This window comes from Equus przewalskii, unplaced genomic scaffold, assembly GCF_037783145.1.
Source record: "Equus przewalskii isolate Varuska unplaced genomic scaffold, EquPr2 contig_10104, whole genome shotgun sequence".
Classification (NCBI taxonomy): domain Eukaryota; kingdom Metazoa; phylum Chordata; class Mammalia; order Perissodactyla; family Equidae; genus Equus; species Equus przewalskii.
In genome coordinates this window covers 24642-52548 of record NW_027226661.1, presented here as the reverse complement: position 1 = coordinate 52548, position 27907 = coordinate 24642, and the positions used below count along the sequence as shown (strand labels likewise).

The window sequence follows — 27907 nt, the reverse complement described above, 5'->3', positions numbered from 1 at the left end:
GTAGAATCAGATACTTTCCAGGGCTTCCTGCTTCCTTTTGCTAGGGAATTGTATTTGAGACCAAAATCGAGGTGCTTTGGGAACACATTAGATCCATCTGCTTGATACTGGGGGAGGGCAACAGCACAGCACCCACGCCAGAGGCAGACCCAGAAAAGACATATTTTTAAAATGTCATGGAATCATATCATTATTTTCAATATAACTCCAGCTTATCAAAATACTTACACAAATCTTGTTCTAATACAAGAGATTTTCTTTTTTCTTGTCTTTTCTGAGATACCAGCTTCCCTTACTGCCACAATATACAACATTCTCTTACTAACTTTAACATGCCACACTGTGATTGTAATACTGACTGAGGGGACCAAATCAGATCCTGGGTCCCTCGCCTCGGCTGCACTGCACACCCTCCTTAACTTCCATGATCCTTGTTTTTCCACCAACTATCATTCTTTAATGTCTTTTTGACATCAGAAGCTGGGACTTCTGGTGATGACTATAGTGTGAATAGTCTGAGTAATATCAGCTCATAGAGTGAGAAATGAAATGACTTTCTTTTTCCAATAATTGCTACCAACTATATTTAAACCATCTGATTTCCTGCTTACTAGCAGCTCCCTAATGATGCACAGTCCAAATCTATAATTTGTCAGTCAATATCCATTATGAGACATTATCATCTTGGTTAAGACTCAGTCTCATTGTCTGTTTTAAAACTTCAGTCCCTTAGTTCACACAGAGCTGCCTCTACCACGTCAGCACCCCACCCCCAGTGTAGACTAGACCTGTGGCTCCAACAGCTTCGAGTGGGGTATGTGGTCTGCTGTCCCTCCCATAGCTCTTTCCTGGGGCTTATTCATTGGGTAGGAAGGATGGGAAAGAGAAAAAAGATGTTTCCTTACCTGACTGCTCATTGGTGGTCCTCCTACTTGTGGGTCATAATGTGAACAGCCGATGTGGGTAGTAACCAAGTTCCTGTCTCTTCTGTTAGCCTCTCTGCTAATCCAGCATGTTTTCTGGTGGTGGTGGAGGTAAACAGCACTCTGGGACGAGATGAGATTAGTCTTGGTAAGTACTCTAGACTTAGGATCTAGGGAAATGTGGGTAAACGGTTCAGTTAAAGGTCCAGAGTAATTAGCTGGAAGTTACAGGACAGGCCCCGGGCATCTGGTCAGCCTTGTAATTGGATGCGGATGCATCAGCCTGAAGCTGAAGCTAGAGCTTCGGGAAGACCATGGTGTCAGGAACAGCGGCAGAACCATTGGTGCCCCCAGGGTGGCCAGCTTGGAGCTCCAGGCAATGGGGATCTTTAGCGTAGCCTGTCCCTAGGTTCGGCCTCGACCCAGGTGAACTTCTGTCATCAGAGAGTAAGCACATAAAGAAGGGGCCCACCTTTTATGGGCCTCTAGCTGTTGAGATATTGACAGCTGGACCTGGGGCAGGGCATGTGTGTGTGTGTGTGTGTGTTAAGGGCTTGCACTGTTGGTTACTGGGGCAGTAAGCATCGTTTGATGACCTTCTATATACACCTCAAGGTCTTTCTTTTGCGTTGCTTCCTCTAAAGTCTTTTCACAATGGCTTTAACTAACTTCCTGCAAACAGAGGGTCTGTAAAGAAACACTTTTTGAAGACACGACTGTTGGAGAATGTGTCACCAGACGCCAGTGTCCGTGCCTGGGCTAAGTCCGGAGATCTGAGTAGGCTCTTTGGTGATAAGGAGCAGACTCCCTTCAACTTCTTCAGAAAAAAGAGGGTTGTGGTTAGCCAGGCCCTGGTACTGGGCTGGCTCGGAGTGGGCAGCTTGGGATAGGCACGCTTGGGTTCCATCCTGACCCGCCTCTTGCTGTCTGTTGGTGCATCTGCTTTATCTCTTGTGTTTTCCAAATGCCACAAACCCATGTCCTCACTGCATCCTAACTTCAGTTGCTCTGGGCCCAGCGTGGCTGCCCCACTCAACCCCTCTACTTCATAACCATCCAGCTTCTGTCCCTGTTGCTAACTTGCACAGTCTCTACTCCCTGGTCCAGCTTCCTGAGAGAGCGGCTCTGCCCATCTTTTAATGCCAGGCTTTGCCTCCTGGTCTGCCTGTTGCCCACAGCCTTTGGCTGAGGTGCTTGCTCTGACGGGCTGCACTGCGAGGAGGAAGGGGAGGGCGCTGTGGGTTCTCCATGTCAGAGGGAAGTGGCTGCCCCTTTCCTCAGTGCTCCTGGGTAAGGGGGCCTTCTGTGAGACATCCTCAGGAGAAGCAGGGCTCTTTGCCTTTGTGACAAAACCCCTCTCTGTGGTGCCATCGAGTGAGAGAAGGGCAAATGGCCTGTGGTCTGACCACAAAGGGAAGGCTGCAAGGTCTGGACAAGGAGTCCTGAGACCGAGTCCTCCACGTCAGTGCAAGGGATGTGAGAGAGCATCGAGCCTCTGCCTTCAGGGAGGCCCACACTCCAGCCGTCCCTCTCTTTAAACATTCACCCTGACCCATCCCCCAAACCCTGCTCAAAGAGAGAGCCTCAGTGTTCCTAGTGCAATGTTTCATCCCCCTCACCATCTGGAAAACTCTCTCTCATGCCCAGAGTATTACCATCTCATTTAACCCCACAACAATCTCATAAAGTCAATACTGTTATTTCCCCCTATTAATAAAAGGCAAGGAAACTGCATGCACATGTGAAATTTGCAGGGACTACACACATATTTACCAGGACGGGGCCAGATGACATCCCATGTCCTTCCGTCTCTGATGTTCTAGATTCTAAACTCATCCATTAGGTTCAGCTCCTAATTTTCCTGTAGCAAATACTCTATAAACACACACGTCCATGAAAATTAAATGGGTATTAAACACATAGTCTTCACATTTCTTGCATATTCTTTGATGCAACAAACATTTACTGAGAGTCTACATTGTGCCAACACCTTGCCGTGTGCTGGGGGCGCAGAATGAGAAGACGCGGCCACTGCCCCTGTGAGGCAAACGCGCCCCTGATTTCGTCACATCCAGACTGACTGCTTTAGAGCTAGGACATTTGCTAATTTATATTTTTTCCATATTATATATCTTAAGGGATAAATAAGTAAAATATAAATATTATGTAATATATTTACACTTAGAGACCCTAAATCTGAAAGCTTAAAAAAAAGTAAAGAAATATAAATTTTTATTATTTCCATTGATTACCATGTGTTAGAGAGAAGAGTGGGTTGGGAATCAGGAAACCTTGTTTCTGCCCAAACCTGGCTCTTGTATTAATTGGGCAAGTCCATGGGCCTTAGTTTCCCCATATATATATGTGTATCTATATATCTATATATCTCATGATATTACATATATTATGTCATGATAACAACAGCTACTCTGTGTGTCTCAGAATACTGCAAGGATCATTGAGAAAATACATCCCAAATGGAAAGTCCTAAGAAAGGAAGCGATGATAATTACTTGTCAGATGAAGCAACTGCAGTGAATTATCCTGAGGTCCGTTGATTTTACGTTTCTTTGGCTTTAGAGAGAGACTGATGTGATAATCTGAGTCAGTGCAAGAGAGGGGAGCTGGCAGCTCTTCAGAGACAGCTGTCTAACCCTGAGCTCCTCATTCACGCAGCCGGCCCTGGATTTCACCCAGGATCCCTAAGACCCCGGATATAATCTGGAGCCTGGCTAACTGATCCCACAGGAAACTCCTAAACTTCATGTGGTCTGTGATTTCACCGACGGAACTTTTTCATGGATTGATGACCGAAGACAATACATATATGGTTTCCTTGCCTTTTTTCCACTTAGAAGTGGTCTGAAAAGAGGAAGAAAAACACAGGCTGATATTCCGCATTTGAAAGTTGCTTTGGTTCATGGCAGGAACCCAAGGCCACACCTTGGGAGGCAGAAGAGGCCTTTCTTGTGGCGTCCACCAGGTGGCACCAGGTCCCCAACACAGTCACACAACCTTTCCAAGGGGCCGCAGGTGTAAGACGGCGCTTGGAAGGCAGAGCGAGAAATAAAAGAAATCGGCTCTTGTTTATGGGTGGGGAAACCGAGGTGGACGTAAACACATGCAGTGACGTGAGAACAGGCTCAAAGCATGTAACAAGCCCTGAGCAAGAAGGTTCACACAATAACGCAAAGCTGGGCGCCCGGGAAGGAAGGCGGCGGGGCAGGTGGGGTCAGCCAGGGGCTCGGGGACTGCCGGCTGCACCTGCTCACGAAGCCAAGGGGACGAAGCGGTGTCGAGTCTGGATGCCGAGGGCAGCGGTCCCCGGACAAGCACCGACTGGGCCCCTCCCTCCTCCGCAGTGGCAGGGCCTAGGCTCCCAGAGATGAAGGACTTAGTCCCTCCTTCGGATGGAGCGCAGCCCCGACGGCCCAGGCTGGGGAAGCTGAGCTGAGACGGCACGAAGGCCCGAAGGCGGCAGAGTCCGCGCAACAGCCGGCTCGAAGGCGCAGGATGTGAACGGTGCGCCCCGTCGAGGAAGCTGCTGAGACCAGCGAAGGTAGAGAAGGAATGAGAGGTGAGAGCGGGGTCTCGGCCTCTGGAGCTTTGAAAACATTACCAGTGGGAAGGACAAACTAGAAACTAAAGAGATCGGCTACCTACAGGGGACGAGTATGAACGAGGTAATAAGATGAGGGAATAACCGGACGGGAGAGCGGGAAGGAGGCGGCAGTGACACGACTCTGGGCGTGTCCTCCTGTGCAGCTCTGGCTCTTAGACCCCTAGGAACGCTCCACACACCTTCACAGAGCCCAGATCCAAACAAATAATGAAAACCAGCGAGGATGTGGGGGAGCCCAGGATGGAATGCAAACAGTAACAGTGAACTTAACTCTATCCCAAATCATTGATGTAACCACATTGATGGGAGTGGAGAAAAAAAATAAAACAATTAACCTAAGTAACCAGAACACAAATATTATAATCTAGTTAGCACATGTGTATCTCGCAGGGACGGAAGTTAGCAATTCCCACATTACTTTATGGATACGCTAAGATTGAACAAATCAGTAAATGTATTGTAGATACTGAGAGTGGAGTTAATCACTGTAGGAAGAAGAAGTCACAAATGAGCACGGGGAGGCTGAATGAACCTGGTGCTGAACTGGAATCAGAAGTATCATATCAATTCATGTTTGGATATGTAGATAGACAGACACGGTGATACAGATGTACGTACATGTGTGGGTTAGTGTAAATACATATATTTCCAAGCTCTGTCCACTGAGAGAGCCCAGAAGCACTGAGAACCCAGCAGTGATGAGTGCCCAGGTCTTAGTTTCTAAGCATCATTCTCCAATAAAAGGAGCCAGGGCTTCTTGGAGAAATGGTTGACTCCAAGGCTGAGGCAGAGAAGATACAAGATGAACCTGGAATATCTTGTAATGCTAGAAAGTAAGGATGTGCTTTAAAAGGATGGGGGCAAGGCGAAAGGACACAGGAGTCAATCTGAAGGTGCTCCCAGTGTCCAAGTGGGAACAATTTGAGCGACAAAATAAATAACGATAGTGTTGGATTATAACCCATATAATAAAATAGATACGCATTATTCCGTCCTGATATCAATAAAAATGAATGAACGAATGAGGGAGGAAGGCAGCCCATGGAAATCATCATTAAGAAACCAGCATGGTGGTAACTGTTGTAGACAGGGTCCACCGATGGATGCTAAAATGAGTGGGAACAAAGCTGAGTACAAATAGGATGTTTGCATAATCTCAAATGATCTCCTCTAAGATATTTATTAATTACCAAGGGAAAAGTAGTAATTTTTCAGTGGAGAAACTCAGCAGACAGCACTTTAACCAAGTGATCAAGAGAAACATGACCAGTAATAAGACACATTGACATCTCGTCATACCACTTGATAAGATGCACCAAGAATGACATGTCCTTTCTGTGGAATTCTTGCAAAAATGCATAACCTTGTCCTAATCATGAGAAAACATTAGACAAACCCACACTGAAGGAGCAGCTGTAAGAAGCTGTCAGGGTCGTAGACAATAAGGAGAGACTGAAGAAGGACTGTCACAGACTAAGGAGACTCGAGGACCAAATGCAACATGACATCCTGGAACAGTGAAGGGCATCAGTCAGCAGTGCTGTGCCGACGTTAATTTCCTGTTTATGAAAATTGCACCACAGTAGATGCTAACATTGGGGGAATCTGGTAAAATACATATGGGAGCGCTCTGTACTTGTTTTGCAAATTTTCCTTAAGTCTAAAATTATTTCAAAATAAAAAATTTTTAAAAATTATTGATGCCCAGGTCCTGCCCTGTGAGTTAAGAGGAACTCATATTTTTGAGCTGCTTAATGCCAGGTATCCTTTCCATATTTTCTAATTTAATCCTCACAGCCACCCACGAAGTAAGCACTGAAGCCAGCCTTTGAGCATTGGAAAATGGAAGCTCAGAGACGCTAAGGAAGCCACCCAGTAAGAGAAGGGCTGGGATCCAAGTGCCCCCAGTCAGGCTCCAAAGCCAGGCTCTTCCCTCTCCCCTCCAGAGACGGAAGAGGCTGCAGAAGAAAACCAGAGGCAAAGCATTGAGACGTGAGGGCCTGGGGTCCCTGGTAAGGAATTTGGACTTTATCCCAGAGGCCAGTGGTTCTCAGCCCTGGCTGCACAAAGGTCCCTGCGGGGAGCTTTAAAAGCCGTTATTCCCTGTGTCCTGCCCAGAGTCTGATTCGGCAGCTCTGAGCTGGGGCTCAGGCATCGTGTGAAGCTCTGCAAGTGATTCTGATGTGCAGCCAGGCTGAGGGCTCTCCCTCTCCGATGAGCAGCGGACTCATTCCCCAGAATGCAGCCTGGCCGCGTCCATGCCACGCCCGAGCCCTGGAGGATGACCCTGCCCTGCGGGAGCCTGGCTGGGGTGGTGGACCAGGCAGGTGCATCCCAGGGCTTCTTCTCCCCACCTGTCCCCACAGCTCCAGCCCGGGGCACCCACCTTTGGCAAAATAAAGTGTCTGACCCTGAGATGAGTCTGACTAGCCTGTCCTCAAAAATGGCCTTGGTGCCAGACAGCAGGAACTGTGACTGGAACATTCTGGCGCCGATTCCTCTCACGGTCTCCTCACTAGTCTTCCTTTTTGCACCCCTGCTTCCTGTGGTTGGGTCTCCCCCAACACAGCCCATGAAGTCTGTTTAGAACAGAAGACGGCTCATGTCACTCCCCTATTCAAAGCTCTCCAAGGACTCCCCACCTCTCTTAGCATGAAATCCTGGATCTAAAGTCCCTGTCCTGGCCACAGGACCCCACGTGACCTGGCTCCTTGCCAGCCCCACGTTCATTCCCCGCCCTCCTCCCAGCTCTCTCTGTTTGGCTGCCCAGTCTGCGCACTGATCCTCCAGCGGGCCGGGCACACCGCCTTGGAGGGCCTCCACACGTGCTGGCTCCACCTGGAAAGCTCTGTCCCCAAGTGACTGTCCGGCTTGCTCCATCCTTAAGCCAGGTCTCTGCTCAATGACACTCCTCTGAGGGGCCTGGGTGGCCACCCCCTCTGCCCTTGCCAAACTTTAGTCTTCCTTTCTAGCACTTCTTATGACCTGATGCCATACGACACATGTAAATCTGGGTTTTTTTGACAGTGTGTCCCCTTTGCCATGGGGCAGGCTTGGGCTGGTGTCCCTTCCTGGCCCAGGTCTGTGCCTGGCTCCTGGATGGCACTCAGCAACGCTTCTGAATTTTCTGTGTACATTGCGGTGTGCATATCTGTGTGCATCTGCACGTATGCACATGTGCCATCGCCCAGGCCTGCCTCAGCACGGAGAGGCCCCCTCCCTTCTGCACTGGAGAACCACTGCCTGGCCAGCAACGGTGGTGTGAGGCTCTGTCCCCACAGCAGATGGGCACCCATCAGAGGCCAGCCTGCAGAGACACCCTGTGCTGGGGCAGCCAAAGGCCAGGGCTCCTTAGTGGTCATCAGGACCAGTCTCTCGGGCTGAGTAAGATCCCTTGGGATGCTTGGACTCATCCTAGGAAGGAAAAGGAAGCCCTGGAAGGCAAGTGTGCTTTTTGTGTTATTGGTGGGATGGGAGACATAAGTTGTGAACTTTGAGTAGAAAAAGTAACATGACCTCATTTTATCCCTTAAACTGATGAGGTGGGACCAGTTGGTAGCTTAAAAAGGGAAGAAGAGGAGGAGGAGAAAGAGAACAGGAGGAGGAGGCAGAGGCAGAGAAAGAAAACACAGTCTGTTGTGGGCAAGTCTGGCATGAAGGCTCTGGTGTCCTCAGGCAGCGGCAGGCAGTGTCCCTGTGTCCGATGGCCCCTCTTGCCAGCACAACTGATCGGCTCTGAGTTCTGGGCGCCCGAAGAATCCCTCCCTGATTCTGCCCAGGCCTGGAAGTCACCCAGGCCTCCTGGGTCTTCACCAGCTCGGGGAATCACCCGGCTCTGGGACCCTGGGGTTCCTCCCTTGGGGAGCAGGGGTAATGCGGCCTCTGCCCAGGGAGGGTGTGAGGATGGAAGGAGCCGCACCCCATTATGGGCCAGCAGAGGGCCTGGCACATGCTCGACCCAGGGGACTCTGACTGTCCTTCTAGTTGGTTGGAAAGCCTGCCTCAAACCTCACACAAAACTCCCTGTTAACGACTGCCTCTGTCTCACTCAGTCATTCAATTATGCAGCATACGATGTCTCTCAAAGGACGGCTGGGGTTGAGTAGTGTTGCTAGATGCAGCAAATAAAAATATACAATGCCCAGTTAAATATGAGCTTCAGATAAACAATGAATTATTTTTTTGGCGTAATACGTTCTGAATAGGACATACACTATTGGGACAGGCAGACACTAAAACATTAATGGTTGTCTATCAGAACTCCAATTCTAACTGAGCATTGTTGCGTCTGGCAATCCTAGCTTTAAGGAGTGGCCACTGGGCTCTGCCTTCCGCTGTTGGTGTCCCCTCCCCAGGGCATTTCCCAGAGGAAGTTCCGTGCACAGCTGAGAGAGGAAAACTTCCGTTTTGTACACGGGCTGGGTTGGTTCAGAGGGACTCCTGGCCCTTGGCAATGACCTCTTGTCGCTGGCGGTTTTGAGAGTTCCTGGAGAGGTGTTTTCAGTTGCTCCCTGAACAGTCTGCAAGCTCCAGTCACCCACGATGTCCTCTCCATCTCCAGTCCCTCCTCGCTCGTGTCTGCTGTCAGCATGGTGACTTGGGAAGGCAGTGTCCTCACTGAGGTCACTTTTTCCAGGAGCGGCTGCTAAGCCCAAGTCGGCGACGCGCAGGGGGGCTGACTTCTGTGCAAAGCAGCCCCCTTGCCAACCCTTCCCACCTCTGGCCCAGGTACCGCACCTCTGAGACCCTCAGGAGCGGTGTCAGCACCCGGCTCTTAGTCTCTTCTCACCCGGTGCCCGCCCATCCCGGAAGTCCCCGGGCCAGCACTAAGTCTTCACCAGGAGGCTTCAAACATCACCATCATAGTAAGGACATTTTATTTTTAAAAACAAAAATTATCACTTAAAAATATATATATCGTCCATATTTCAATTTTCTTCTCTAGAAACTTTAATTCCAAAAATGGCGGGAACATAAATGGACACAGAGGACCGCAGTGACTTGCAGAAAGCGCAGGACAGGACCTGACCCTGTGACGACTTTTACTCTAGAATCAGGTGTGGGTTGAGCGCCTTGGCCCGCAGACTGTTCATCTCCTCCAGCACCTTTTCTCCGGGCTTCTCCGTCGGAGGTGCTTGGTCTCTCACCTCTCTAAACACAAAACCCAACAGGGACACATCAGGGCGTGTCACGGGACACTCAGGTCACCCACCAACGCCCTGCTGCAGGACCAGCACTGCCAGGGGCACCTCAGGGAAGGCTGGAGGAGTTGTTTACATAGATATATATAAAGAAGGTTTTCACTGTATTTAGCGATAATTTAGTTACCAGTGGAAACACTTCGCTAGTAAGTGATTCAAACCGGCTTCCACACTCAGCCGCACCAGTGTTCTCAGTGCGGCCCAGTTACCCAGCTTTCAGTCTCCGTGTCCAGAGGTACGAATGGTGGCAATTCCCGTCTCCCAGGATTGTTGCGAAGATGAAACGAGAAGTTATTCATAGACCTCCTAGCGTGATGTCCTCTCAATGCTCAGGCAGCATCAGCTGACTCTTCACATTTGTGAATAAAGCAGACACACAGTATCTCTGACTCTGACAACGGCTCCAGAAGGGTGGGAATCAAGAGGGAGGTTATGCACCTGGATCAAGCAGTGGTTGACATGGAGCCCAAACCTTTGCCTGGTGTGCAAGGGGTTGCTGGGTAGAACTTTCCAAATAATCTGGGAGGAAACAAGGAGAGCATTTGATGGAAAGGACAGATGTCTAAAGACGGGGAGCACAGCTACCTGATCTGCCTGCATGGGAGACACAATGTAAGATCAAGGGATCAATGGCTTCTGAACCATTCTCTGAAGAGGGTGAAATGGTAAGTTCCGGCAAGTGCCTGGCAGTTTTGAAAAAGCAGAAATATCTGAAAACAGAATTAAAATGTTCCCTAATGCATATAATTAAAACAATTAATTGGTACTAGTTTATGGAATCGATTTCAAAATATATATGGGATCATTTCTTCCTCTAAAGACATTAATGATTCAGTGATACTGTGACGTTCTGAGGAGTGAGGATGGTGTGTCAGCAGCTAACGTCATTCTCACGTTTCTTGGACATTTGGCAGCAGGAGTACCCTGAGTGGGTCTCCAGGGTGCTGAGGCCACCACCAGGGCAGCAGAGAATCTCAGGTTAATCATCGCCATCGGAGAGAGCAGATAATTCTTTGTATCCATGGAAATAAATATTTTCCAAAAACCAGATGGACAGCAGCCTTCATGGGAGAAATTAAACACTGATGCGTCCTTTTTGCCCTGTCCCTGTCTAGCCAAGCTCTGGTAGTGTGTGCGTCTGTGAGCGAGGACTCCGTCAGCTTCTGGCTGAGGCTGAAGGAGGTGAGGAGAAGGAACTCGTAAGGACAGAGGACAAAATCTAGTATCAGATAATGCTTGATATGAGCTGGAGAGAATTTCAGAACCAAATCACTTCTGAAAATCATCTGTGTTTGAAAATCATCAACTGGTTGGAATACTAGTTAGCCAATGAAATGATAATTAGGTTGACCATTTTGACATATGAAAATTGTACATAAAATAATTTAAACTGAAAAACAGGTGAATTCAACATGCCATAGATATGATTCCTGAAAATGTGTATTTTGAAACAATTGGAAGCTAATTTGATGTGCAGAAAATGTTTAGAGTTCATTGTTAGTATTTTTGTAAAGTAGCTGAAATATATTAAAAAAGAAAAATGATAAACCACTTTGGGTGAAAATATGAAGTAATAACTTCTATTTCATTTAATAATAATGTGATAACCAAGTGCCATTCATTATTAGCTCTGTAGTATAAAGGGTGAAAAAGCACGTTAAAGGGCAAGGGAGCAGAGAAGTACTGGATATTACCCCGCTCACAGGCAAGCCCTTCTATGCCCAGGGGGCATTTTTGAGATAGGAAACAAAAGGCTTTTATTTAAAACTCTTAGTCAACTGTTTGAAATCTGAAATAAGATGCAAATCGCATCTGTTTGTGGAGGTGTCAGGTTCTATGTGCTGCGTCTTGTAACATGGTATTTTATCAAAACAGATGCTCACTGAAATTCCGCTTAAAATTTTTATTTCCTAAATTTTCTTTCACCAGAAAGTGCCAACCTATTTTCTCACAAGTGCTGGAGGCTGTAGGACTCTGACACCGTCACAAACAGACCGAAGGACCCCACACCCCTCCAAGACACTCCTTTCAGAAAAGGCAGGGCCTCCCAAAGCACCTCAGCCAAGTCAAAGACAAACTCAGAAACGACAACGCTGATTCTCCTTAATATATGAGGGACTCTTGCAAATAAACAAGAAAAAGCATAGGAAAAATTTTAACATCACTTGTAAACAGAGAATTTAAAAGAGTAAGATGGTCATTTGTTCATCTATCATATTGGTAAAGAAGAAAAAACAATGATAGCATTCTGTGTTGTTCGGGGCATTTGAATGTGGGCAGTCCTGACCTCTGCTGGTGGGAGGTGTGTTGATGGACTTCCTGGATGGCAATGAAGCAGTATATTTTAAAACCTTAAAATGCACATTGATCTAGCATTTACGTTTCTAGGAATTTATTCTAAGGAAACAGTCTGATAAGTTTGCAACGAATTATGGCCCAAGGATGTTGGTTGCAGCACTTTTGGGACGAGCAAAATGCTGAAAAGGGTTTACGTGATCATCAGTAGAGGGTTGGTTAGGTAAATTACGGTCCATCTATCAGTGAATTATAATGATGTTTATCTGCATTTATAAATATATGTTTATGACGTATTGCTAAATAAAAGCGTAGAGGACAAAGCAATACATATAATATCACTGAATTTTGTTCAACTATATATAAATTGAAGAATACATATATATAAATAGATACTTGGAAGACCATACATCAAAATGTACAAGTTATTGTTTCTGAGTGATAGGATTATTGTTTTTATTTTATTCCTTATAGTTTTTCATATTTTCTGATTTTTTAATAATAAAAAAGGCATTTTTTTTAAAAGAAAAGGAATTTTAAAAAGTATACTTGAATTTCAAACTTATAAACCATATGAACTATAGATGGTTATTTACATTACAACAGTATTCTTCACAACCCGTTTTTTGAAGGAGGGGGAGGATGACGTCTGTTTAGCTGGTTGGCCCCTGATGGAGAGGCGGAGGGAAGAACGAACATTTGCTGAGCAGCTATTTCACATCAAGCAACTGGCTTGATGTCCTCACACTGGCATCTCGTTTCATCCTCACGACCACCCGTGAGAGAGATTTTATTTTCTGCCTGTTACAGTGAGAAACCGAGGCCCCGTTACCGAAGGTAAGTAACATGGCTGGAGATCTCACGTGTAATAAATGATGGAGCTGGGATTCAGCCCCAGGTCTCATCTGGCTCCAGAGCCTGGGTTCCTGACACTGAATGAAACTCGTTCAGCTGTTAATAAGAAACAAACACATCTCCGAAATTAAATGAGAAGTCGATGGAAAAATTGGATTCAGTTTTTAAATGTTTACTTGCCAACATTTGAGAGAGCATAACTGTGCGTAAATACACATCTAAATATCTAAAGCATCAGAAATGTGTTTCTTTTGACACGTTTTTAGGTTCAGACAATACGACAGTTCTGTTTGTCACGTAGGACAGATTTTACCCAAGGTCACCTCTTACTGAGGCATAAAAGCATCCACTTACTTCTGCTTCTTGGTGTCCTTGGAGTCCAACAGGGGGAATTCCGCTTCGATCATTTCTGGAGTCAATGTAATTTCTATATTCTGTTCACAGAGCTCACTGAAAAGGAATAAGATGTTTAGCTGGAATGGTTTTTCCTTCCCAGAATAAAACAGAGAAATATTGTCACTGTTTAAAAGTTACGCAATTCTTGTGGCTTTCAAGGTCAGTTCCACCTACGCTGTTGAGTCTATGTTAAGAGAAGCATGAGGCTGTATATTGTTTCCATCAACAAACAGTGGTAGGAATGGTTTTTTTCTTTTCTTTTCTTTTTTCCAGGATGATTAGCCCTGAGCTAACATCTGCTGCCAATCCTCCTTTTTTCACTGAGGAAGACTGGCCCTGAGCTAACATCCTTGCCCATCTTCCTCTACTTTCTATGTGGGATGCCTACCACAGCATGGCGTGCCAAGCAGTGCCACGTCCGCACCCGGGATCCGAACCAGCGAACCCCGGGCCTCCGAAGCGAGCGTGCCACCTAACCGCTGGGCCAAGGGCCCCCCCAGGAATAGTTATTTATAACCAGAGAATAAAAAGCAATTTTTAAAATGGGGTTACAGAATTCATATTCTTTTCCAGTGCACACAGAAGATTTACCAATATTGGCTCTATCTTGGACCATAAAGAAAGCCCGAATGAATTCAAAAGACTGAAATCCTTCAGCGTATGTTCTACGGCCACAACGGAATTCAAACAAAAACCAGCAGTAAAGAAGATAACTAAAAAACCCACAACTGCTTTAAAAATTAAATGATCTATTTCTAGATAATCTATGGATGAAAGAAGAAATGAAAAGGACCCAGGCAATTTTCATCTTCCGGCGGCCTGCTGTCCCCAGAGCAGGGGCAGACTTTTCCGCCAAGGGCGTGGCCGTCATCTGGTCTCTCACAACTGCTCAGCTTGGCTGTTGCAGCAGGAGAGGAGTCACAGAGGACACGTAAGCGAACGGTGACGATCAAACCCTGTTTAAGAACAGCCGGCAGGCCAGGTTCGGCCGTGGGCCGTGGTCGCCGGGCCCCAGCTGCTCGGTGGCCGGGCTGCAGCGGAGCGGAGCAGGCAGGGAGGGTGCCAGGGCGCCTGCTCGCTGCATCCGGGTCCCGGCCTCAGGACGACGGCTCGGTCTGTCACCCCCTCTCACAAGGGCCTGGCCAAACGGGGACTTCACCGCAAGGGCGGCTGGGAGATCCGGCCTCCAGTCTCAACAACTGCGTCGCTTCCGAGGCGGCGGCGGCATTTCGACGGCAGCAGCTCCGCCCGCTCGTTTCAAGAGAAGCGCTTCCGAAGCAGAGGCGCCCAGCGTGGGTTCCAGCAGGAGCCCCGCACGCGGACACACAGCGAGGCAGGCGGGCGGCCTCCGGGCGGGGAAACGCCCGTGCAAACTGTGAAGAGCCGTCCCGGTGCCACACGGCGCGGCAGCCGCTGGACCATCACCGCCCGCTGCTCCGCGGACACTGTCTTCCCACCGGCGCGTCCTCGCCCTGAGGGGGCGCGGGGTCCTCCCCCTAAGGGGGGCGCGGGGTCCTCCCCCTGATGGGGGGCGCAGGCATTGGGCGCGGGGTCCTTGTCCCTGAGGGGGCGCGTCCTCCCCCTGAGGGGGCGCGGGGTCCTCCCCCTGAGGGGGCGCGGGGTCCTTGTCCCTGAGGGGGCGCGGGCCCTGGGCGCGGGGTCCTTGTCCCTGAGGGGGCGCGGGCCGTGGGCGCGGGGTCCTGTCCCTGAGGGGGCGCGGGCGCTGGGCGCGGGGTCCTTGTCCCTGAGGGGGCGCGGGCCGTGGGCGCAGGGTCCTTGTCCCTGAGGGGCCGCGAGGTCCTGTCCCTGAGGGGGCGCGGGCGCTGGGCGCGGGGTCCTCACTCTGAGGGGGCGCGGGGTCCTTGTCCCTGAGGGGGCGCGGCCCTGGGCGCGGGGTCCTCCCCTGAGAGTGGCGCGGAGGTCATGGCGCGGGCTGAGGCGAGACCGCCGAGGCCCCGCCGGTTTCCCGCGAGCGCTCCGTCCGCGTCGCCCCTCTGTGACCGCCCCGCTCCCCTGACTGACAGCCCGAGCTCCCCTGACTGACAGCCCCTGTGCCGGGGGCTACAGTTCCCGCCGCAGACACGAGGACCCGGAGTCACCGCGGTCCGCACCCGAGCGCCGAAGGGACGAGGGCAGCCGGGTTCCGGGCAGCCAGGCGGCTCCCCGGCGGCCCCAGCAGACAGGACTGTCCCTTGAGCCTCACGGAACCGGGCGCGTCCTCCCCCGGGGCGGCCTCGCGGGGAAGCGCCTCAGGCGGCGGCGAGAGGACAGACGCTTGGCCTCCCTCTCAGCCCGGGACTCCGAGCTCTGCCGCGCGAGTGTCGCCAAGGACGGTGCCCGTGGACGTGTCCCACAAACCCGGGTGTGCGCCTCAGATGGTGAGGATCTCACTCACGCACTGTGCGCGTGGAACGACGTGTAAGCGCGCACGGCGACGGCAGGCCCAAGGACGCGCGTCCACCGGCTGTCCGACGTTCACCGTCAAATCAACGCAAGCGCTGCGCTCTGGGGCCGGATTCTCCACGCCCCTCCAAGCCCCGCCCACCGCGCAAGCCCCGCCCCCGCCCCCGACCGGGAGACCCCTCGGCCCCTCCAGTGCCCCCTCCGCGCAGCGCAGCCCCGCCCCTGAGACCTGGAGGCCCCTCGGCCCCTTCAGCGCCCCCTCCGCCCCGCCCTCCAGCTCCCAGAGCCGACAGCCCGGCGCGCGCGAGCCCCGCGGCCGCCGACTTTGGGCCCGAACCCAGCGTCCCCTCGGTCGGGCGGCGGGCTCAGGCGCCGGCTCTGCGAGGCCCTCAGCCCCGCGCGCTGCCGGGAAGCGGACCGCGTCCAGCCCGACGGTCGCAGGTACCGTTCGGCGGCTTCCAGTCTGTCCTCCTCGGGCAGGGCGTCCAGCGTGGCGGGCACGTGCGCGGGCAGCAGGGCCACCTCGAAGGGGTCGCAGCTGTGGGAGGACACAGGCGGCCCGGTGAGCGGCTCGTCCGCAGTCCCGGCCCTCACCCGGCCTCCCGACGCGCCGGCTCCGCCCGGGGAGGCCCAGCCCTGGCGCCCTCCGGAGCCGCTCGGCGCCCAGCGGGCGGAGGACGGGGAGCCGCTCAGCTCCGGGCCCGTCGCCGGCGAGGCCTCTCCCGGAGTCTGGGCGGGAGGTTGGGCGCGTGGTGTCTGAAGTTAGGTTACTTCCGGGGGAGTCGTCAGACGGCCCACTTTCTGTGCCTAACCCATTCCCCACGTGTCCTCCTCAGTTCTGTGTGACTTCAGCCTTCCTCCCTACCCCCTTATGTATTGTTTGGTGTTATAAACTCAGAGCTGTCTAGAAAAATTCCTGGCTGTTGAGGACAGTAAAAGAATTCAGATAGGGAGAAAAAATATATTGTCATTTTAACAGTTGGCGGCCGACTTCTGTTCCGAGATGGTGGAACAAGCACTCGCTCTTTTTTTTTTTCTTTTGGTCTCGACTCCTTATAAACCTTTGCAATGATATTAAAGGAATAAAAACTGAACGCACAACAGCGAAGAACAGGAGAAAAGACATAAATGGATGCAAGTTTCCAACAGTCTCCTGGACGCCGGGGAGAGTCGTCTCCTGAAGAGGAAAGAAGGACGGACGGAGCGCGGCCGCGCGGGAGGGACCGGCCTCCTCGGGCCGGCGGGGCGGCGGACGGGCGGGCGGGGCGGGAACGGACGCCGCGGGGCCCAGCGAAGCCGCCTGCGTGCGCACGTGTCTGCGGGACACGTTTCCTCTGGTTCTTTTCTTGTGCAAATATGCACCTGCTCGCCAGGTATGGAGACTGGCTGAATAAAACTCTGGCACGCGGCGTTTACAGCCATAAAAGAGAGGGCGGGAGGAACCTATGCTCTGATATGGGGTGACTTTCAGGAGAGACTGTAAGTGGAAAAGCAGAGTGCACAAGAGCATACCTAGTGCGCCACTTTTTGTACAAGAAAAGGGAAAAGAAGAAAAATACACGTATTCTGCTTAGCATTACAAAGAGAAACACAGGGAGGATGTTAGAGGACCAAGCTGTGGCGGGACAAGGGGCGGGAGGGAGATGGGGCGGAGTGACACTTCGCTGAGCTGCCTTTCTGTGTAGCTTTGAGCTTGGAAAGCATGTTAATGTTCTACATATTCAAAAAATAAAATCAGTGAGAAAGTGAAGAAAAAATCCCAAACTGAAAGCAAACTGAAACAATATTTCACATGAATTCCATCATCACACCGGAGGGAAAGAGAGAGAAAAAGAAACAAAGGAAGGAAGGATGGGTGGAAGGAAGGAAGGAAAGAAGGAAGAGAAGTAATGCAAGTAATTTATAAATACTGTATTTGACTACATATTCAGTCTAGGATGGGATGGGGGTAGGGGAAAGCTGCAAATAAATCTGAACTCTGTTTATTATGCTTGTTTATTAAAGTGGTTATAGGTGAAGGGATTCTGAAACCATTTTAGATGTGCTATAAAATTCAGTAAATGTGTTAGGAGCCAGGGTCCTCCCAGTGGGAGAAGGGGCACAAATATGGAATGGGGGCGAGCAAGCAATAACTATGGACGTTGACTGGAATTATAAGCATTGATGTGAATTCATGGTTTATGAAATATGTACATGTATGTGTAATGTGTGGCCATGTGCACATGTATCTGCACATATGTGTACAGTCAGGTGTCACTTAACGAGGGGATATGTTCTGAGAAATGCATCGTTAACACGATTTCATCATTGTGCAAACGTCAGGGTGTACTTACACAAACCTGGATGGCACAGCCCACGACACACCTAGGCTATACGCTACTAATCTCATGGGACCAGTGTCATATACGCGGTCCATGGCTGACTGAAACGTTATTATGCAGCACATGACTGTATTCATGTATGTGTGCATGTATTTTGGTATGTACACGTATATATGTGTGTGTGTGTGTGTGTGTGTATATTTATACATATTTCCCCACATACGCCCCTGGCTTGTCTGCTGAGGAGGCCAAGGAACAAAAACCCTCTGGTAGCGATGAGTACACCTGGCACCCAGATTTTGGTCTTTAACACCATTCCTCACTAAAAGGAGCCTGGGCTCCACCACCCAGAGATTAGTCCCATTTACTGATGTCATGACAAAGAACACAGGTTCTAACTGCCAATCCCTAAAACTTCAGAAGGCCTGCAGCCGGAGGAGAGGGGCTTCCTGCCGAGAAGAGGAGAGGGACTGAGAAGTTGAAAGGCTGGACTTCTCTCCAGAAACCAGGCTGGTCCGGGAAGACGGAATGGCAACAACCAAGAGCCTTTCAGGAGATAAAACATTCCATTTTTAAATTCTGAAACCCTATTCCTCTTGTTTTTTGTGTGTTCATATGTTGTTCTGAAATGGAAATGGTGGCGACAATAGATGGTGGTTGGGCATTCCTGGACATTTTACTAGTTGATAAAATCTGGAAGTCTGGGAACTACTGGGTTAGACAGTGTCTTCAGCTGCTGCTGCCTCTCAGATTTTATGGAAGTCCTGGAGACTCAACCGGGTCTCTCTGAATTTGTTAAACAGCAAAGAAACTAAGTGAGCTGTTTTGATTGTTATGAATACAAAAATGACTTGGAGTAAATAAATACTAAATAACCATATTGCATGGTTTAACGACAAACAGCTAAGTCTCAGGGACAAAAGACACGAGGGAAGTACCTCATAAGTAACAAGAAGTTTATTCAAGCAAAATGACTGCAAAGTTGAAGTATCATTAATGGACTTATATAGGAACTTAAAAAAGAAATGCGATTTTTATTTTGTAACTGCTTCTAGAAATAAAAACAGGATCTTGAATCTTACATCATGGAAATTCCTAAGGAAATATAGAACTCTCTCTTGATTTTATAATCTGCTACGCAATTATGGTTTATTTATAAACAAACTGGCCCACAGAACACTCAGACACAGAAGCTGAAGATAACAGCTCATGTTGGAGATTTTCTTTAGTTTGTGCAGAATTCACGGTTAATTCATGGTTAATTCAAGCCCAAGGTAACTGCATTCTGATTGCTTTTTGAAAGGACAGCCTCGGGAGATTTTTTCCAAGGACACTGCTTTGGAAAAAAGATAATTTTTTTTTTCTTAATTCTTGAGACCTGTGTGTGCTGATGGTTGGGGAACTCAGGTAGTCTCTGCTTTTCACCACTTCTCATTTTGGTTAGTCAGACGCCTGACAGTACCCTACAGCCAGCTATGTTTGATTCACCAATGATGTGAGTCAGTTTTGAAGTGTCCTCAGCCCACAGCAAAATGAGGCAGTGTGTCAAGGTGGTGACGGACCATTGCCATCTGGTGGCAACAGAGAGATTGCAAGGTTTAGTGGGTGGGGTAGAGAGTAGAGGAGCAGAAGAGTTATTAAAGACGGCGCTATATGCTTCACGTCGTCATTTTACTTTAACCTCACAACAGCGGTGAGGATGCCATCACCATTCCCGTTTCACAGACGAGCAAACTATTGCTCACAGGGCTTCAGTAAGAAGTAACTTGCCCAAGAACATGGAGCGGGTGGCACAGCTAGTGAGGAATGGAGGCAGGTCTCTGGACACCCAAGTGTTTGTTCTCTCTACAGAATCCCCTCTGACTCTGGAGATTTCAGTAGAAATGTGCTAAAATGAAGAACAAAGATGCTCAGTTTATTTTGAGATGGCAGCGGGCTGGATGAGGTATGAATGAACTCATGGAAAAGGAACTAATATTTTTGAGCTGCCACCATATCCCCAATCCTGTGCCTGGTCTCATGTTAATCTCCAGGCAAAGGAGGTCATAGAGAAGCACTAAGGAAATAATCCAACGGGCAAGCGTCTGGAAGTGAGGCTGGAATTTGCTTAATTCAGGAAGAGCTTTTCTGCTGGCAATGAAGGAAGAAGTCAAATTAAGTGTTCTGGAGTCACACACTGGATTTCAACTGTCTCCTCAAATACTTGGGGAGAGGCGGGTGGATGGTAGTCTAAATGGAGTCGCTGCACATTGGGTGAGCTTTCCTGCTCCAACTAAAATTAAAATGTCAAGGCTGAGAAGGGTATTCGCAACAAGTCCAATCCCCTTGTCTTCTGGACAAGAGGACTGGGCCCAGAGAGGTGGCCGAGGAGCGTGCCAACGTCACACAGCTCCTGGAGGCCATGTGGCATTCTGGTGAGGGAGAGGAACTTGAGTTTCTGTGTCAGAGGATCCAGGACATGCTGGTGGGAATCGGGGGTATAAAGGTCACCTGCTGATCTTGGTTGGTGGTAGAGCTCAGGTTTCCTGACCACTCCTGGGGCCATGATAGGGCTCTGTCCCCTTGGGGTGGGCCTCATTCTGGATCAAAGGATTTGAACAAAAGGTGACTGCTGATGATAATCATTTTGGGGTACTAGTCACATTTGCTCACCAGTAACCCATTTAACTATGTTTATAAGGACAACAGACTAAAGAAGCAGATTCAAGGGCTTAGCAATGGCTTATGGACCAGGCAGAGTCCTAAAGAAAAGGCAGCAGTCTCCTTGTTTGATATCATAGGGCTTTGAAGAGGTTTTAAATAAGCAAATTAGCAAAAATGTGGTTACTCTAAATTTCTTCTTTCCTTCGCCCAACAATATTCTCATCTACCCACTCTGTTTCTGGAGCTGAGTTCTAATGTCTGTGTATGATGACAGCCATGGGACCCACAGTGCATGCCTGGCTGTGGCATGAGAGAGAAGTGGATCCTCTGGAATTGGATATGGAGGGTGTAGAAGGTTGATCTTGGCAATTTATAAATGTTAAAAATTGACCATGAATATTTCAGCTGAATTGTATGGATTCATTGTCTACATTTATTAAGTACAGCCAATGTCACCTGTGACATTAATTTTTTTAGAAGTGTATCTCAAGATATATTGAAAATATGAAAATCAGTTATACATCATCATATTTCTCTGACTAGCAAACTTCCCTCATGCACTAAAAGTATAATTTGACCTATTGTTGGCATTTAACTTGTTGGGATCACAGCCTCTTTAGTCCGTGCGGCAAACGTACTCCTGTGAGATAAACAATGAGCGGTGGCTTACCTTTGTGTGGTCTCTACCTTAGAGGTTTCAGGCAGGGATGAGAAAACCAGGGGCTGGAACCTCTTCCAGTGCATTATTCCAGGAATTATGTCCTGTAATGAAAGCCGGCACAGGGTGCTACATGTAAAGGAGCCGTCTAGTGAGGTGAAGTCCAAGAAGGACTTCCATTTCATTCAGCTGTGACTGTTCTGTCCTAAAATTTTAGCTCCAAAATGTATCATTGCAGTAAGTTTGATTCAATTTTTCTGAAGCTAAAAGACAACCGCTCCAGCAAAGGGCACTAAACAATGCAACATGGAGTTAAAGAGGGTACAAAGGAGAGTTTTTCTTCCCCCTGTTCATTAGGCACATAAGCAACATGTCCTGGGGATGGAGTGCGGATTTGGCCTTACAATCTGTTTTGATTATTGTGAATGGGATGCCAATGCAACATTCAAAGAGGATGGGACCTGCATCAAATGGCATTCCAGGCAGGGGAAGCACGAGCGAATGCATGGAGATGCAAGGAGGGTGCTATCATGAGATGCCAGCTCCCAAAGCTGAGTGCAGGGTGTGTAATGGGGGCTGACGGGAAATGAGGCTGGAGAGGCAGGTTGGTCACGAAGGGCCTTGGTGGCCAAGCTAATGAGCTTGCAGCTGCTCCTACGGAAAGCAGGGACCACTGAGGGCTTTCAACCTAGAAAACAAGACGATCAGATTTATGTTGAAGGAAGATTTCCAGGGAGGGCTGACTGCATGGTGGGGGGCCATGGAGTGGAGTAGAGGGAGCGTCACAGGCTGTTCGAGGCAGACTGGGGGAATCCAGTGATAGTCAAATATGGGGAATGAGGGAGAGGAAGGGCTCAAGGATCACGTAGGTCATGGTCATTGCACAAGTCACAGATCGAAAAGGCAAGGAGGTAATACAGGAAGAGGAGGCAGTTTGAGGTGTGGTCGGCAGAAGTGGGTGGAGATAATGATCTGAGTTAGGGATTTATTGAATTTGAAGGGCCTGAGGGCAACTGCCAAGAAATGGCGCTGGCTATTCAGGGCAGTTTGGTGATGTAGGGGGAGAAGGAATTCTTTGGAGCCTCTTCCTTCCTGTGCATTTGTCATATCGCCACCTTGTCCATTCTGCTATGTCTATAAAAGTTGGGGCCAAAGAAAGAGGAAGTGAGACCATGGGGTTATGCCTGCCATGTGACTGTTTTTACATGGTTGAAATACAGATAAAATGAATATTAGGCGTAGCCTTCAAGGGAAAAAGAGTGAGAAAGTTGAGGAAAGGGCAACGTGCAGCCTGAGAGGTGGGTATGGGCAGGACAAGAGTGATGCTGCGTCTCCCACCCATACCCCTGTAGGGCTGACGCTGAGTGTACACAGCCGCCATTGTTACCATTCCTGTTCTGCAGCTGTGGCTGCAAATCGTCTTTCTCAATTCCAACTGTGACCCTCCATCCTTGTCCCCTGACCTTCCCTGCAGCCCAGGGCCAGCCCTGCCAGCGAGCCTGGTGATGGCGTTACCGTGTGATGGAGAAACTGCCTTTGGGTGAGAGGAATGCTGGACCCATCGTGGGACTCCTTGGTGACCTTGTACTTGGGGTGAGAACACAGGTGGTAATCTATCAAGGTTTCTGCATAGGTCAGAGGCTGCTTCACAGCAAATACTCCTGGACTGGGATTCTGTAGAAGACAGAGAGGAAAAAAGATTCTCTTCTGTTGACCAGTTTCTAAGCCAGGCATAGGACAGGTGTCAGCTACAGCTCTCGGCACTAGCACCAACACTCTGATTCCATGTCGGCTCGTCTGGGAAAGAGAAGCAGGGGAGCAGAGGGGTCTTCACTTGGCAGCAGTCACAGCCATTCATAAATGTCCCTTTTCTGGTTTGAGCTTCATGACATACTACATGGGTTTACTAAACTCACGTGGAAACAAGGACAACTGAAATCACAGCTTAAAATGGCCTAAAGAATTTGTTTCTAAATATGATGAATTAAGGGGATTTATTAAATAAGCAAACTGGTTTTAAAAATCAAATAAGCTTCTGGTTTTGAAAACAAAAATAGCTTCTTAAAAACTAAATGGAGGACAAGAGGCTGACGTTGGATATCTCAGGAAATGTCAACATTTCACATTGTTTTGATGATGTTTTTCCTTCAGGAAGGCTCCATTTGGATGTCGGATCTGATGTTAAGGGAGAGCCTGTTTTTCACTAATTTTCCAGCAGAGGTAATGGAGGCACAGGGCAATTATATGAAAATACGAAAATATAGAACCTTTTAATGTTCCTTCCTGGGCTTGTCCGACAAAAACCCTATTCTTGTTCCAAACGACAACATAGCTTTTGCCCTCACAGTTGTTTAATTTCAGATGCTTAAGAACCATTAAGTAGAAATTTTGTTCTTTTTGTTTGTTTGCTTTTAAAAAAATTTTTTAAAAAACAATAAAACTCCACACGGCTTATGGAAACCCAGTCTCACTGCCAAGAAACAAATGTCCCCTGCAATTTAAAGGAAATGCAGCTTGACCAAGGAGCATTACAGCACCCAGGCGCAAGAGCTGGGAGAGCCCAGGTGTGGTGTAGGTATTCCGTGTGCTCCAGTCAGGAAGGCTGGGGAGACCGTGAGCTCTGAGAGCAGAGAGGCTGGCTGAGTTAGGGCCTGGGAGAAAGACAGGGGAGGGCTCTTGCCTGAACTCACGGATACAGAGCAAGGAGAAGGGCAGAGAGGCAACGATGGCCACTGAGGGGTCTGCAGTGCCCACAGTCATGCAGAAAGAAGCAGACACCTCGATGAGCACCTGCAGGTGAGGGAAGGTAAGGGTACATATATATATATATATATATATATATATATTTTTTTTTTTTTTACAACAGCAGATTCTTTGCTGCTCCTCAAGCGCTGCATGGGGTGGGAACAGAGACGGAGAGAATGTAAACATTGGGTTCCACCCCCTGAAGCTCGACAGAAGACCCTTTACCCAGACAGGGGCTAGAGGGTTGGAAGGGAGCAAGGTGAAAGGTGGGCCCCAGGTGAGCCAAAGCAGGGGAGGCCTGAGGATACCGAGGCAGGTGGGTGGAGAGGAAGGACAGCAAGGAGGGTAGTGGGGGTGAAGTGGGGACAGCTCCTGTTCCCGTGCGTGTCCCCTTAAGTAAGCTCTTATGGAAGGAGAACCAAAGGACAGAAGCAGAGCGAGCACCACCTCTGCCCCACCAGGCCCACCAGATCCTCTGTCGTAGTCACAACACATCCAGAAGTAGAGCGAGGAGAGCCTAGGCCCCCAGCCAGGAAGTGGGGAGACAGGCAGGACTGAAGAAGGGAAAAAGGAACCCAGCTCCACTTCGGGGTAAAGGGAGCAACTGGAGTGTAGGAATCTGAAAACTGCTGACCGCCATCACCAAGAGTCATCCCTGTGGTGACAAAAGGCCAATCAGCACAGCATCTGGGAAGGGATCCCAGAGGGAACTGGGGCAGGAGTGACAGAGACCCCAGCTGGGCCTAGTCATGGTGTGACTGGGAGGCAGTGTGAGGGGAGGGGGCTGGCCACGCCCTATGGGGGTGGTGATGGGGCAAGGTGCACCACACCAGGGAGGGGAACGAGCCTGTGGCTTCCAGGAGTGCCTCCTACTCTGCTTGATGGAGGCTGGGTGACGTTGCTGTGTGGCCAACTGTCTTGATCTGCCTTGGGCCAAGTGTAATGAATGACATCTTTTTGGAAATGGTAATATCACTGTCTCAAAGAGTTGTCATACTTCAGATCCCCCTGGGTGGCCATCGCTACCAGAGTAAGTGGTCTGAGTGGTCACCCCATGATTATTTTGATCTGAATTTTCCTCAAACTAATGCATGCATACAGTAGCAACTCACCCACGCTGGAAGGATTAGTGAAGAAAAGCAACAAGGCTCCTGCAGGCCCTTCCTATCCCCAGGCCCACCCAGAGGCTGTTTTTTCCCATTATTTCTGGGTTTTGTGTCTGTGATGGTGACTATTCTAACTCTAAACATTATGCTTATTTTTCCATCTCTCAATTATCAACCTCAGATAATGCCAGTTGACTCTTTACTAAGCAAGATAAGGATTTTGCTCATGTACACAACTGCTCCTTCCAAACGTCTTCCTCCCAATTTTGAAAATTATATTATAATTTTTAGTCCTGCTGTTGGTTATCTTTGTGACCTGAAATGATGCATTTATACTCCTATTTCTTGTTTCCTCGTCTTTAGTTGAGTATTTCAACTCCTCCTCAGGTAAAATGAAAGCATTAGCATTCCTACACTTTCTTGTACCTTTCCTCCTCTCTTCCACAATTTACTTTTATATTATTGAGATGATTGACATTTGCATTCTGGAACCACACCAAGACCTTCATGCTTTGTTCATAAGCTGTCTCTAAAAGCTGAAAACTGGTAAATGGCATTTATTTTGTCTTAATGGTATAGATATGTTTCTCTGCCAGGCAAAGAAAAGGCTCGTACTATAGTTTTTTTGTGAAGATTCAATATCATGGTCTGTGGGTCACTGAGAGAGGAGAGTTCTAGTATCAAGAACCCCAAAATGGGTTCTATATTTAAAAATTTTCCAACTCTTAAAAAGCATGCCAAATTTTAATTTGTTTTCCTATTTGGAACACAGACTGATTTTTAGTTGATTTTTCCTCCTGGAGTTTATAATGGCCTTTTTTTGCTTGAATGACGTGCCTTTATAAGATCCTCGGGTGTCTCCATCCTTCCCACTGCACTGTTCATGCGTGGAGCACACCCTTCCCTTGACACCTCTTTCCCAGAGCCCTTCACCCTCTCTCCTCTGAGCTTAATGCGCAGATATCATCCAAGACTTCACTATAACACTTTACCAGTTGTAACGGGGATATCTTTCCTTTTACTTTTGTTTCTTTTCTTAGGGTTTCAAATTCTTTCTTTTATAGCTATATTGAGATATAATTGATATACAATAAATTGGACATATTAAAAGTATATAATTTGGTATGTTTGACATATGTTGCATCTGCAAAACCATCACTGCCATAAAAATAACAAACATCTTCATCACTCCCCAAAGTTTCCTCTTGCCCCTGGGTAATCCCGCCAGCTCTCCATACCATCCACCCACCAAAGCCCCAGGTGGACATAATCTGCTTTCCGTCTGTACAGGTTACTTTAGATGGTCTAGACTTTTAAATAAATGGAATCACATAGTATGTATATTTTTTGGTCTGATTTCTTTACCCAGCATAACTATTCTGAGAATCATCCATGTTATTATATGTATCAAGAGTTCACTCCTTTCTGTTACTGAAGAATATTCCATTGTACGGTAATACCACAATTTGTCTGTCAACCTGTTGATGGACACTTCTTTCCAGTTTGGGGAACATATGAAGCTGCTGTGAATATTCCTGCACAAGTCTTACGCTTCCATTTATCTTGGGTAAATACCTAGGGGCAGAATGGCTGGATCATATGGTAGGTCTATGTTTACTACTAACTTTTTAGTTTGTAAGAAACTGTCAAACTTTTTTCTAAAGTAATTGTACCACTTTACATTCTCACCAGCAGTCTTTTTAATTTTAGATATTCTGACAGAGGTATCCTATTATGGTTTTAATTTACATTTTGCTACTGATGCATTATTTTGAGCATCTTTTCATGTTGTATTTGCCATCCTTTGATGAGATGTCTGTTCAAATCTTTTGCCCATTTTAAAATTGGGTTGTTTGTTTTCTTACTATTGAGTTTTGAGTGTTCTTTATACATTTTAGGTACAAGTCTTTTATCAGATACGTGATTTTCAAATAGTTTATCCAAGTCTGTGATTTATCTTTTCATTTTCTTAACAATGTCTTTAGAAAAGCAGAAATTCTTAATTTGGACAAAGTCCAATTAATCCATTTTTTTTCACTTATGGATTGTGGCTTTGATGTTGTATCTAAGAAATCTTTGTCTTACCCAACGTCACAAAGACATTCTCCTATGTGTTTTCCAGTTTAGGTTTTATATTTAGGTCTATGATCCATTTTGTGTTAATTTTTGTAAATGGCATGAGGTACAGATTGAAGTTCTTTTATTTCTAGTTATTTTTATTTTTGGTAAATGGATATCCAAATGTTCCAGCAGTATTTGTTGAAAAGACTGTCTTTTCCCCAATGAATTGTCTTTGACCTTTGTCAAATATCAGTTGACCATATATGTATGAATGCATATATTTCTGGATTCCTTATTCTGTTTCACTGATCTGTTTGTCTCTTTTTATGCCAATACCATACTGTCTGGAGCACTATAGCTTTCAAATAAGCTTTAAAGTTAGGTAGTGTAAATCCTTTGACTTTATTCTTCAAAGTTGTTTTGGATATATTTGCATTCCATATAACTTTTTGAATAAATCTGTCAATTTCTACCAGAAAAGCCTGCTAGCGTTTGATTGGGATTGTGTTGAATTTTTAGATTAGTTTGGAGAGAACTGGCATCTTAACAATGTTAAATCTCCCGATCCACCCACATGGTATATTTCTCCATTTATTTAGGTCTTCTTTGATTTCTCTCAGCAATGTTTTATAATTTTCTGTGTAACAGTCATATATTTTTGTCAGATTTATCCCTAAC

At 47.8% G+C, this 27907-nt stretch overlaps 1 protein-coding gene across 9 annotated transcripts in view; it reads right to left on the bottom strand.

Moving 5' to 3' along the window:
* LOC103542052 (cilia- and flagella-associated protein 221) overlaps positions 1-27907 on the bottom strand; it is a 48980-nt gene continuing 21073 nt past the window's right edge. For 3 of the 9 annotated variants that reach the window (XM_070606728.1, XM_070606731.1, XM_070606732.1), the window contains 5 exons: positions 22833-22991; positions 21330-21421; positions 16141-16233; positions 13251-13346; positions 9406-9696 (listed from right to left, as the gene is read on the bottom strand). In XM_070606728.1, coding sequence (XP_070462829.1) covers positions 9588-9696; positions 13251-13346; positions 16141-16233; positions 21330-21421; positions 22833-22991 — 549 coding nt within the window. In that variant the 3' untranslated portion in view covers positions 9406-9587. Of the gene's footprint in view, positions 1047-9405; positions 9697-9955; positions 10457-13250; positions 13347-16140; positions 16234-21329; positions 21422-22832; positions 22992-27907 lie in introns of those variants that run through there. The other 6 variants (XM_070606729.1, XM_070606730.1, XR_011536378.1 and 3 more) reach the window with 5 other exon arrangements.